The following is a 14613-nucleotide window of genomic DNA, read 5'->3' on the forward strand; positions in this document are numbered from 1 at the left end:
AAAAGAATGAAATGATGATTGTACATTACAGTACTCTGTAGGTAGTTTATATAGGAAAGGTTTGACATTATGCCCTACCCAGTATGTCGGCAATTTTCAAAGGTTCGACTTACGTCCATTTTGACTTACGACCGGTTGATCAGAACCAAGCTTGGTCGTAAGTCAGATGGTACCTGTATTTATAACACTTTTAGTATATTAAAAATAGAACTAGGCATTAAAAAACAAAGTAAGGATCATATGGTCCAGTGGATTAGGGCGTCATGTGCTTTCGCCCACCATGAGGCAGGCCAAGGCAGCATGGGTTCGAGTCCTTGGCTAGTGCAGTGTTGTTATTGGTCAATACCACTCATTCGTGGTCACAATAATATAAAATACTGCTCATTGTACTAGTACACCAAACAGGGACTAGAATGAAATTAGCCTAGAGTCATCCACACCATCGTGTGTCCTTGGGTAGCGAGTACAACATCAAGTTCCGCTGGATGCGCTACTCTTAAGGATCCTATAATCCAGCGGATTGGGGCGTCATGTGTTTTCGCCCACCATGAGGCAGGCCAAAGCAGCATGACACATCGGCCGTCTCCCACTGAGGCATTGACTCAAAAAAAAAAAAAAAAAAAAAAAAAAAAAAACTTTCACCATCATTCACACATAATCACTGTCTTTGCAGATTCACTCAGATACAACAGTTTAGGTGTCACCCCAAACAGCCATTGTCCCAAACCCCTCCTTTAACAGACAACAGATATATTGGATCATTATTTAGTTGTAGATACAGTTAGAGTAAGAGGTAGATGGGGCAAAAGGAAAATGGCAACAAGAAGTAAGAGAGAGAGGTGAAAGCTTATAAACTAAGGAGAAGTTAGGGCGAGATATAAGCAACTATTGGGGAAAAGGTGGGCTATTAAGAGTGTAGGTAGTTTGGGGTTGAAGAGGGGTGGGATAGTTTTAAAAATGCAGTGTTAGAATGCAGGACAGAAGTCTGTGGTTATAGGAGGGTAGGTGCAGGAGGAAAAGGGAGTGATTGGTGATATGATGAGGTAAAGGGTGTGTGAAAAGAAATAGGTAACTTATGAAAGGTTAAGTGATAAAAGAAGGGTGGAGTATATGGAGAGTAAACAAGAGGTGAAGAGAGTGGTGAGGGAGTCCAAAAAAAGAGCAAATGATAGTGGATGAGGTGCTGTCAACATACTTTTTTGAAAATAAGAAAAAGTTTTGGAGATCAATAGGTTAAGAAAGCCAAAGGAACAAATGGATTTGACAGTTTAAAACAGAATAGGAGAGTTAGTAGATGGGGAGTTGGAGGTATTGGGAAGATGGCAGAAATATTTTGAGGAACTGTTGAATGGTGAAGAAAGGAAGGCAGTAATTTCATGCATTGACCAGGGAGGTATAACATCTTTTAGGAGTGAAGAAGAGCCGGATGTGAGTGTCGGGGAGGTGTGTGAGGCATTAGGTAGAATGAAAGGGGTAAAGCAGCTGGAACTGATGAGATCATGACAGCAATGTTAAAAACAGGAAAGGGGGCATTATAGTGTTGGAGTGGTTGGTACTTTTGTTCAGTAAATGTATGAAAGAGATGAAGGTACCCAGGGTTTGCCAGAGAGCATGTATAGTTCCTTTATATAAAGGGAAGGTGGACAAAAAATTGTAAAAATTATAGGGGAATTAGTTTACCGAGTATACCAAGGTTGAGGGACTGATTACCTCATTCTCCTCCTGTTCTTCAGGTTTCTCCTACGTATGGACTGATGAAGCCACTGTGTGGCGAAACGTTTCCTCAATAAAGATACCCAAGAGTTGCACATGTGTCTAATTTATCAACATACCAGGTAAAGCGTATGATAGGGTTGTTATCGCAAGAATTAGAAGTAAGATGGAGAGCAGGATTGCAGATGAACAGGGAGGCTTTAGATTGGGTAGGGGATGTGTAGACAAAGTGTTTACATTGAAGTATATAGATGAACAATATTTAGAAAAAGGCAGGAAAGTTTTTATTGCAATTATGGATTTAAACAAGGCATATGATAGGTTGGATAGGGGAGCAATGCGGCACATATTGCAAGTGTATGGAATAGGTAGTAAGTTGTTAAATGCTGTAAAGAGTTTTTATGAGGATAGTGAGGCTCAGGTTAGGGTGTGTAGGAGAGAGGGAGATTACTTCCCAGTAAAAGTAGATGTGTAATGTCACCATAGTTCAGTTACTTTTCGCTGATGATACTGTGCTTTTTTGATATTCTAAAGAGAAGTTGCAAAGGTTAGTGGACAAGTTTGGGCGGGTGTGTAATGGAAGAAAGTTAAAAGTGAACATAGATAAGAGTAAGGTGATGAGAGTATCAAACAATTGAGGTAAAGAAAAATTGGATATCATATTTCAGGGAGGGATTATGGAAGAAACGAAAATGTTCAGATATTTTGGAGTAGATTTGTCAGTGGATGGGTTTACGAAGGACGAGGTTAATGATAGAATTGATCACGGAGAAAAGGTGAGTGGGACATTGAGGTATTTGTGGAAGCAAAAAACGTCATCTATGGAGGCAAAACACACACACACACACACACACACACACACACACACACACACACACACACACACACACACACACACACACACACACACACACACACACACACACACCACACCACACACACACACACACACCACACACACACACCACACACACACACCACACACACGCCACCCACACACACCACACACACCACACAAACAACACACACCACACAGCACACACACACCACAAAACACACACCACACCACACCACACACACACACACACACACACACACACACACACACACACACACACACACACACACACACCACACACACACCACACACACACCACACACACACCACACACACCAAACACACACCACACACACCACACACACACCACACACACACCACACACACACCACACACACACCACACACACACACCACACACACACCACACACCACACACACCACACACACACCACACACACACCACACACACACCACACACACCACACGCACCACACACACACCACACCACACACACACACACACCACACACACACCACACCACACACACACCACACACACACACACCACACACACACACACCACACCACACCACACACACACACCACACACACACACACCACACACACACACCACACACACACACACACACACATACACACACACACACACACACACACACACATACACACACATACACACACATACACACACACACACACACACACACACACACACACACACACACACACACACACACACACACACACACACACACACACACACACACACTCAAATACAACAGGCCTAGTGTCTAATCGACATGTGCCTAGGACAAAATGGTAACTAACTAACTAACACACACACACACACACACACACACACACACACACACACACACACACACACACACACACACACACACATATATATATATATATATATATATACATATGTAGACAGCCTGTACTGTCTGCACAGACAGCCATGCTGTCTGCCAGCTTAGTTCATATTTTGCGGCACTAAGGTGCTGCCCTCTGGGCCTGCTCCAGGTCTGTGGGAAGCTGGTCCCACACGCTCTGACTCTCTCAGCGGCCTAGCAGCAAGACAGAAGGCCTATTAGCTCTCCCTCTCGTGGGATGACCCTCCTGGGCCATGGGCACAACACACAAGCCTGTGTAACCACCACGACATTGCAAATAAAGTAAGAAGCCTCCGAAGAAGTTTATCATTCATGCACCCACTTTTGTCGTACCAAATAATTATTTATATATATATATATATATATATATATATATATATATATATATATATATATATATATATATATATATATATATATAGTGTAAATTGTGGGACCTATAGCCTCGGAGAAGTGGATAAAAAGGCTTCAAGGAAGAATATTTGGATTTCTTCCTGAAGTAGTTTGAATATTGCACTTCCCCTACCACCCCATCTTTTCATTCTTTTTTTTACCAATAGGAATATTTTATTACATAATATGGTACAGAAGATTTAAGAGATACATTGTTGATATAAAGGTGGCATATACGGTACATGTTGTTACGTGTGTATCGCCGATTATAAGGCGAAAATCTCATCCAGCTCCTCAGAGCTGGGGCGTGTGCCCAAAATACAGCAGGCATTACTCCTTTGAACAGCCGCACTGAGCCGCTGGAACAAAAAACTAGCTGCCCTGGGATCCCTAGTTACCCTGATGAGTCTTTTTCCCAGCTCCTTAAGGAATTTAGATGCATTCTTTCCCCATGAGCCAATGGTCTCTGAGCCTATGGGAACAAACATATAGTGATGGGTAAGTTCTCCATATTTTCTAGACTTTTGGGACTCCATGAAGCTGGCAGCTGCCCCTCCTTCCTCCCTGGTGTATTGGAGATAGGTATCAGCCAAGGTAGATGCACATGTATAGTCCCACACCACCTGCTTCCCGTTTGTCCAGGCTTGAAGGGTGATACCATCTGGACGCTTCTGGTTGCCATCAGATCTGCATAGCTGGGGTGGCTCCCTTACTGCTGGGCATCTGGCTGTTGTGAGGCTCCTCTTGATAATGTTATTAATCTCCTCATGTCTTGCAATCTTTCTCTCGGATTTACGGCACACAAGACCATGGTACCCGAATCGGTCTGCTACTTCACTGCCACAAATACACCTGTGTTCAGCACCCATATCCAACACAACAAAAAAAGTATCCAAAACGGTGGGGATCCTCTCCAAGATACGATACTACGTGCCGCAAACTGCCCTTCTCACACTATACCATTCACTTATATATCCATACCTCACCTATGCTATCTGTGCTTGGGGTTCAACTGCAGCAACACACCTAAAGCCAATAATAACCCAACAAAAAGCCGCAGTAAGAATCACTAAATCCCATCCCTGGCAACACCCCCCCACTCTTCATAGATCTAAACTTACTCCCTGTTCAGAACATCCACACTTACTACTGTGCAATCTATATCTACAGGATCTTAAATTTCAATATTAACCTTGACCTAAAACGCTTTCTTGATAGTTGTGACAGGATCCACAGGCATAACACCAGACACAAACATCTCTATGACATTCCCCGTGTTCGACTAAACCTTTACAAAAATTCAATGTATTTCAAAGGACCTAAAATCTGGAACACCCTACCTGAAAACTCTAGAACTGCAGACACATTCATCACTTTCAAAACTACAGTTAGAAAACGTCTTATCTCCCTGATACATCCCAACAACTAACTACATGATAACCACCTGGTGGTTCACAATTACACTCACCCACTGACTATAAACCCAGAAATACTAATCTTAATCTTAAAATAATAAATCCTAACTAGTCATAAGTTTGCCTATGATACTCCAATATAGACACTTTGTATTGTGCCAAAACAAAAGCATTCACATTGCTAAACTCACAAATTATGATGTAGTCACTTAGCCTTAATACCATAATCTGTAAGGATTTAATGTTAAAAATTAATCTAAGTCTGCTCGAAATGCCTAGCCATGCTAGGTGTCCTAGTGGCCCCCTCTGTAATTAGTATTTTATAACATGTAAACCACAAAATACCCAAAACCTGTAAACCCCACATTGTAACCCTTATAGAGAATAAGCTTGAATTGAATTGAATTGAATAGGGTCGGCAAGTCGAAGGGCAACACCGATGCGGATGGTCTGTGGGTCGAGGCGTGTGCCAAGGCTGGAGCTGGGAACAGCCAACAGAAAGTCCCCTGCATGAGGGGCTCTCACTGCCATGAGGCGGGCTCTATCCTTCCCTGACACACTCTGAAGCATTGTTGAGGCTATATTTTCCACTATTGGACCATCCCAGTGCGATTGTTTGTAGTTGTTGGGGGGAGCAGGTCTGGTTTTAGAGCCCGTTAGATTATCCCAGGTGATGGCTCCGTCAATGAACTTTTGGTCCTGGACTCCAATCTTGTCCCTAAGATGTTCAGGGAGAATCGCTGCTACAAGCCCTCTGGATGCAATACATGAGGACAGAAAAGCAGGTAGCGCAATCTGTGATGACTTGCGGACACCAATGCCTCCTAGTCTGACTGGAAGTATAGCTTGGTTCCACTGCCTGTCTTCTAGAGTAAGGTTAAGTACTTTTGTAAAAATCTGCCTCAGGATACTGTCATATTCGTGCAGTATAGGGTTATCATATGAAATCAAATCAAATCAAATCAAAGTTTATTCTCTATTAGGATTACAATGCGGGGTTTACAGATTTTGGTTGTGTGGTTTACATGTAATAAAATTCTAATTACAGAGGGGGGCCACTAGAACACCTAGCATGACTAGGCATTTCGGACAAACTTAGATTAATTCTTAACCCTAAATTATTACAAATTGTGGAGTAAGTTGACTAAATACTAAGTGACTAAATACTATGAAGGTGCACATCTTAGGAAATATGTCAACCTGGGCAGACTCAAGCGCTTTGTGAGAAGGTACAAGGCATCGTGGGTGTCCAGATTGCCTGTTCGTTGTTCCATTCTCCTTAACTCTTCCAATTTCTTCCTGAGAATTGTGTCAGATGATTTCACATTTGGATGGATTCAGGATGAGATCCATTTCCTGTTCCCGTGTCATTACCTGTGTAAGATCATCTAGGAGGGACTCCTTTGTACCTGCTAGTGTGCCATCATCTAGGAACCAGATGTTTAGCTCACCGGTCAGTCTTACTGTGATTTCCCTAACTGCTATACAGAAGAGAAATGGTGCAAGAGGATCTCCTTGTTGGACACCCTCCGATGATGTGATTTCATGCTCTCCAAAGAGAAGCATTGATTCCTTGCTATACCCAGCTGAAACAAAAGGAAAGAGACCAGGGAAATGTTCTTGTACTGCTGCTAATACCACGTATCTTTTCAGGAGATTAAATGCATTCTTGAAATCTAATTTTACCACTGCATTGTCCTCAGGCAGGTTGTTGATATACACCCTTGTTGCATGAACCGCTGCTTCACTTCTTGAGAGACCCCAAAGCCAAGCTGATTTGGTTGAAGCATCATGGCTGCCTGTGCACGAATACTTCGGACAACAGCTTTGGATATGAGGTGGCATAACGTGTTGCATACTGCAATTGGCCGAATTCCTCCATCCTTCTTTTAAAGTGCACAAAGTGTTTCACCAAAAAAGAAAGGTCTAATTTCATCAGGAATCAGACCAACCAAGGAATTGTTGATGAACCTTGTGATCTCTTAAAGCAGTGTCTCTGCAATTTCCCCAGTAACTGGATTAACCATTTCCTTTAAATGCTGTGGCCTTATTCCAGTGTAACCCCCAGCAGAGCCAGATGCGAACGACATTATTGCTTTGTAAATGTCTGAGTCTTCCACAATCAATGGTTCCACAGTTGGGACAGAGGTGTTGGAACTGTTGGTGCCCCTGGTTTCCCTGGCAGGGTGCTTTCCTCTATGTGCTTCAGCCGTGTCAGCATCCCTGGGAGCAACTGTACATTCACTGGTAATAATTCTGATTGCCCCCACTGTGTTGCCCTCTTCAATTTTCTTGCTCACCTGGACTCTGACTTTTTCACTGTCAGTAGATTGAGTGGGGGATCTGCCTCTCCCTTTTTTGTGTTGATGGGGAAGGCAAATGAGGTTATCAGCTCTAGGAAAATCTCTTAAGGATTTAATTATCATTGAGGCTAGCCTCTTTACCCTTCTTTCCGGCATAGCTAAGCAGACATTGCCAAAAAGTAGCAAGTTGTGCCATGCCTTGATGGTTGGTGGAGCATTTAGGATAGTGGAACCATCGTTTACTTTTTTCAGGAGGTCTGTAAGTTTCCCAGTTGCGTGTGGACGGGTTGCTTTGGGAATATGTGTGAGTATCCTGGTTCCTGTTGCTTTAATTGCTTCCAATATATTGTCTGATGAGATGAGATCTATTGGAGTGGATTCAGGTGCCTGAGGTGGCTCGGGATCATCACTTTCTACAGGAGGACATCCTGAACCAGGGCAACTACAGGCGAAATATTCACAAACACTAATCTCTGGTCGAAGGAGACTCGAACCTACGAACCTTGGGAGAAGGTACACAGTGCTTTAACCACCGTGCCACACTGGACCTTGGCATTCAGCCAACGCTAGATGTTTTAATCCAAGGCAGCCAGCATTCAGGCAGGTGGTGTTAGCTATTTCATCTCATCCCCTGCATGCATCGACCGACGGGAGATTTTACGTTTAGAATTCGCAGAACAGGCAAAATATTCACAAACACTAATCTCTGGCCGAGGGAGACTCGAACCTACGAACCTTGGGACAAGATATATATATATATATATATATATATATATATATATATATATATATATATATATATATATATATATATATATATATATATATATATATATATATATATATATATATGTATATGTATATATATGTAGTGCCGAATATGTAAAACTGGTCAATTAGTAAGAACTCATTTAAAATTAAGTCCTTTCTAAAATTTTCTCTTATACGTTTAAAGATATATTTTTTTCATTAATGTTAATGTAAATAATTTTAATTTTGCACCAAAAGAATCTTAGAAAACTTACCTAACCTTATTATAACAAGAACAATTTATTTTAGCCTAACCCAACTAAATATATTTTAGATTTATTTACAATAATTTAATACTAAACAAACAGTGAAATATATTTTTTTCGTTAGGTTCAGAATGATTTTGGCGAAATTATTGCATTCAAAAATTTTCACTTGTCCTATATGGCAAGATGATCGTTGCTATTTAAGCCAAGATCGCAAGTTCTGCCTATTCGGCACGACATATATATATATATATATATATATATATATATATATATATATATATATATATATATATATATATATATATATATATATATATATATATATATATATATATAGGTGATGAGGGTATCAAATGATTTAGATAAAGAAAAATTGGATATCAAATTTGAGAGGAGTATGGAAGAAGTGAATGTTTTCAGATATTTGGGAGTTGACGTGCCAGCACGTGCCAGCGGATGGATTTGTGAAGGATGAGGTTAACCATAGGATTGATGAAGGAAAACAGGTGAGTGGTGAGTTGAGATATTTGTGGAGACAAAAAACGTTATCTATGGAAGCAAAGAAGGAAATGTATCAAAGTATAGTGGTACCAACACTCTTATATGGGTGTGAGGCTTGGGATGTAAATGCTACAGCGAGGAGGCGGTTGGAGGTGGTGATGTCCTGTCTAAGGGCAATGTGTAGTGTAAATATTATGCAGAGAATTCGGAGTGTGGACATTAGGAGATGTGGAGTTAATAAAAGCATTGGTCAGAGGGATTGTTGAGGTGGTTTGGTCATTTAGAGAGAATGGATCAAAGTAGAATGACATGGAGAGCATATAAATCTATAGGGGAAGGAAGGTGGGGTAAGGGTCGTCCTCGAAAAGGTTGGAGGGAGGGGGTAAAGTAGGTTTTTTGGGTGAGGGGCTTGGACTTCCAGCACGCATGCGTGAGCGTGTTAGATAGGAGTGAATGGAGACGAATGGTATTTGGGACCTGACGAGCTGCTGGAGTTTACCTGGAGTTTACCTGGAGAGAGTTCCGGGGGTCAACGCCCCCGCGGCCCGGTGTGTGACCAGGCCTCCTTAGGTCAGTGTCCCAGGATGCGACCCACACCAGTCGACTAACACCCAAGTACCCATTTTACTGATGGGGAACATAGACAACAGGTGGAAAGAAACACGTCCAATGTTTCTACTCTGGCTGGGAATCGAACCCAGGCCCTCACCGTGTGAAGCGAGAGCGTTAACCACCAGGCCACCAGAGCGAGCAGGGTAATATTTAGTGAAGGGATTCAGGGAAATCGGTTATTTTTATATAGCCGGATTTGAGTACTGGAAATGGGAAGAACAATGCCTACACTTTAAAGGAGGGGTTTTGGGATATTGGCAGTTTGGAGGGATATGTTGTATATCTTTATATGTATATGCTTCTAAACTATTGTATTCTGGGCACCTTTTTTTCGTTAGGTTCAGAATATTTTTTGCGAAATTTTTACATACACAAATTTTCGCTTGCTTTATTCGGCAAGAAGAGCATTGCTATTTAAGCCAAAATCGCAAATTTTACCTATTGCATATATATATATATATATATATATATATATATATATATATATATATATATATATATATATATATATATATATATATATATATATATATATTTAACAAATCGGCCGTCTCCCACCGAGGCAGGGTGACCCAAAAAGAGATGACAGGATGGATAATGAGAACCTTCAAAACTAGGGATGCTAAGCCCATGATGACACTCTTCAGGTCGCTTGTTCTATCTAGGCTGGAATATTGCTGCACACTAATAGCACCTTTCAAGGCAGGTGAAATTGCTGACCTAGAAAATGTACAGAGAACCTTCACGGCGCGCATAACGGACATAAAACATCTCAATTACTGGGAGCGCTTGAAGTTCGTGAACCTGTACTCCCTGGAACGCAGGCGGGAGAGATACATGATTATATACACCTGGAAAATCCTAGTGGGACTAGTACCGAACTTGCACACGAAAATCACTCACAACGAAAGCAAAAGACTCGGCAGACGATGCAACATCCCCCCCCCCAATGAAAAACAGGGGTGTCACTAGCACGTTAAGAGACAATACAATAAGTGTCAGGGGCCCGAGACTGTTCAACTGCCTCCCAGCATACATAAGGGGGATTACCAATAAACCCCTGGCTGTCTTCAAGCAGGCACTGGACAAGCACCTAAAGTCGGTACCTGACCAGCCGGGCTGTGGCTCGTACGTTTGATTGCGTGCAGCCAGCAGTAATAGCCTGGTTGATCAGGCTCTGATCCACCATGAGGCCTGGTCACAGACCGGGCCGCGAGGGCGTTGACCCCCAGAACTCTCTCCAGGTAAACTCCAGGTAATTTATAGTCCCTCTTTTCCTGCCATAACTTATCCTTCAACATTATTGCTACTCCTTCTTTAGCTCTAACTCTATTTGAAACCCCTGACCTAATCCCATTTATTCCTCTCCATTGAAACTCTCCCACCCCCTTCAGCTTTGTTTTACTTAAAGCCAGGACATCCAGCTTCTTCTCATTCATAACATCCACAATCATCTCTTTCTTATCATTTGCACAACATCCACGCACATTCAGACTTCCCACTTTGACAATTTTCTTATTCTTTTTAGTAATTATTACAGGAAAAGGGGTTACTAGCCCATTGTTCCTGTAAGCATGGCTTACGGAGGAAAGATTCTTATTCCACTTCCCCATGGATATAAAAGGAGTGTGTATAAATAAACATGTATATGTATGTGTAGTGTGACCTAAGTGTAAGTAGAAGTAGCGAGACGTACCTGTAGTCTTGCATATTTATGAGACAGACAAAACACACCAACAATCCTACCATCATGTAAAACAATTACAGGCTTTCGTTTCACACTCACTTGGCAGGACGGTAGTACCCCACTGGGTGGTTGCTGAGAAAAATAGCTGCTAGATTATTGTCACCTATTACTAATACTGTATGCTTAGATGTGATAAGGATTATTAGCTTTATATGTATATAGTGTGCTATACCCCTGTGGGTCATTCTGTATAAGGAGTTCTTGAGGGCTCGATCCTCCGTTCGCTAATCCGCTAATCCGATGTGATAGAGTCAGTCGATGTACTACGTCACAGAGAGCACCGGCTTGTAACTACGCTGATTTCTTTGTCACATTAAAGCAAAGTGGCAGCTCATATTCTATACGATCATTTTGTCCAGATTCAGATTATTGATTTATTACACTTATTACACTGTTAGCGAAAGCAATCGGTGGCCTGGTGGCTGAAGTTCTCGCTTCACACACGGAGGGCCATGGTTCGATTCCCAGCAGGGTGAAAACATTTCGACGTGTTTCCTTACACCTGTTGGCCTGTTCACCTAGCAGCAAATAGGTACCTGGTTGTTAGTAGACTGGTGTGGGTCGCATCCTGGGGGACAAGATTGAGGACCCCAATAGAAATAAGTTAGACAGTCCTCGATGACCCACTGACTTTCTTGGGTTATCCTGGGTGGCTAACCCTCCGGGGTTAAAAATCCGAACGGTATCTTATCAACCACTCCTTGTGCTGAATGACTCACGTGGGTTTACTGCTTCACATAGTTAATAATAATAATAATCCGTTAAAAATTTACAGTTGCCTGCTAGGCCTCTACTGCAATTTTATAAGCCGGGATTCCAATACGGACGAAAATAATACAAAACTGATTGCCAAAAATATTTATTAAAAATTCAGTAAAAAAACAACAACTACACTTTATGTGGGGTAACCACTATAGTGTAATACTGACATTTACTGTGGAATTTTTGAGTCAAATCTGTTAAGCTCACGTGAACATGACTGTTACCTTCATCTGTCATGAGATCTTTCTGAACAAAGACGAGTGTAGACTTAATCCACTTCTTCGATGGTGGGCCCAGAGCTAGAGCCTGGAGCTCCGCCCTGAGGTCCTCCAGGCATGCCTCCTGGCATACCTCCCGGCATGCCGCCAGGTGCTCCACCAGCTGCAGCATACATCTTGGTGATGATAGGGTTGCATAGCTTCTCCAGTTCTTTCTGCCTGTGTTCGTACTCGTCCTTCTCCGCGAGTTGGTTCGTGTCCAGCCACTGAATGGTCTCGTTGCATTTGTCGATGATAGCCGAGCGGTCGCTCTCCGGGATTTTGTCTTTAAACTTTTCCTCTTCGACGGTCGACTTCATATTGAAACAGTAGGACTCTAGACTGTTCTTGGCGGTGATACGCTCGCGTTGCTGCTCATCCTCTGAACGATACTTTTCGGCCTCGTTGACCATACGTTCAATGTCTTCCTTGCTGAGACGGCCCTTATCGTTGGTGATGGTGATTTTATTTTCTTTGCCGGTAGATTTATCTACTGCTGACACATTTAGTATACCATTAGCATCAATGTCAAAAGTGACCTCGATTTGCGGTACGCCGCGCGGGGCAGGTGGAATACCCGTCAGTTCGAACTTGCCTAGCAAGTTGTTGTCTCTTGTCATAGCCCGTTCGCCCTCATACACCTGGATGAGTACACCCGGCTGGTTGTCAGAGTAGGTGGTGAAGGTCTGGGTTTGCTTGGTTGGGATAGTAGTGTTGCGCTTGATAAGAGCCGTCATTACACCGCCAGCAGTCTCAATTCCCAGTGAGAGAGGAGTGACATCAAGCAGTAACAAGTCTTGGACTGTCTCGGACTTGTCCCCAGAGAGAATGGCAGCTTGCACTGCCGCACCATATGCCACAGCTTCGTCAGGGTTAATCGATTTATTTAGATCTTTGCCGTTGAAAAAATCTTGGAGCAGCTTCTGTATCTTAGGAATTCTTGTGGAGCCTCCGACTAGTACAATATCATGGATCTGAGATTTGTCCATTTTAGCGTCACGCAGAGCCTTTTCCACAGGCTCCAGTGTTCCTCGGAACAAATCAGAACAAAGCTCCTCAAAACGAGCTCGAGTAACAGCAGTATAAAAATCTATGCCATCAAAAAGTGAATCTATTTCGATGCTTGCTTGTGTGGAAGACGATAAAGTGCGCTTCGCTCTCTCGCAAGCTGTCCTCAGACGACGAACTGCACGCTTGTTTGCAGAAAGATCCTTCTTGTACTTTCTTTTGAATTCTTGTACAAAGAAGTTAACCATTCTGTTGTCAAAGTCTTCACCACCAAGATGGGTATCACCAGCAGTAGATTTGACTTCAAAGATGCCGTCCTCGATAGTCAATATTGATACATCAAAAGTTCCTCCACCGAGATCAAAAATGAGAACATTACGTTCGCCTCCGACCTTCTTGTCGAGACCGTACGCAATGGCGGCTGCCGTAGGTTCGTTGATGATACGAAGAACATTCATGCCAGAGATGGTGCCGGCGTCCTTGGTAGCTTGTCTCTGGGAGTCGTTGAAGTAAGCGGGGACAGTGATGACAGCATCCTTCACCGTGTGCCCTAAGTACGCCTCAGAAGTCTCTTTCATCTTGATGAGAACCATTGAAGAAATTTCTTCAGGGAAGAATTTCTTAATTTCTCCTTTGTACTCTACTTCAATTTTTGGCTTGCCGCCCTCGTTGATGACGGTGAAGGGCCAGTGTTTCATGTCACTCTGCACCGAAGGCTCATCGAACTTACGGCCGATGAGTCTCTTAGCATCGAAGACTGTGTTGTTGGGGTTCATGGCCACCTGGTTCTTGGCGGCGTCACCGATGAGACGCTCAGTATCGGTGAAGGCCACGTACGATGGCGTAGTTCGGTTACCTTGATCGTTAGCAATTATTTCGACTTTGCCATGTTGGAAGACGCCCACGCAGGAGTAGGTGGTGCCCAGGTCAATACCAACTGCCAGTGCTCTCGCCATCTGTGAAAACAGTCGATCATCAATATAACAAACCAGTAAAAAGTAATTTAAATTAAAAGTAAAAGATACACTTCATAACTAACCCGCGATTTGGAGAGAACACTCTAGATGACGTTTCAGTCTGTCTTGGACTATTATTAATTCATTACTTAATAATGGTCCAGAGTG

General features: G+C 42.6%; 1 protein-coding gene across 1 annotated transcript; it reads right to left on the reverse strand.

The window, feature by feature from the left end:
* Window positions 1-12305: 12305 nt before the first annotated feature.
* LOC128686415 (heat shock 70 kDa protein cognate 4) lies at window positions 12306-14447 on the reverse strand. Its single transcript, XM_070085806.1, has one exon. The coding sequence runs from the start codon at window positions 14443-14445 to the stop codon at window positions 12493-12495; it is 1953 nt and encodes a 650-aa protein (XP_069941907.1). The 5' UTR covers window positions 14446-14447; the 3' UTR covers window positions 12306-12492.
* Between the last annotated feature and the right edge of the window lie 166 nt (window positions 14448-14613).

Source organism: Cherax quadricarinatus, chromosome 17 (genome assembly GCF_038502225.1).
Source record: "Cherax quadricarinatus isolate ZL_2023a chromosome 17, ASM3850222v1, whole genome shotgun sequence".
Classification (NCBI taxonomy): Eukaryota; Metazoa; Arthropoda; class Malacostraca; order Decapoda; family Parastacidae; genus Cherax; species Cherax quadricarinatus.

Coding starts and splice junctions, on each gene's coding strand:
- LOC128686415 (XM_070085806.1), bottom strand. CDS start 14,445: ATGGCGAGAGCACTGGCAGTTGGTATTGACCTGGGCACCACCTACTCC.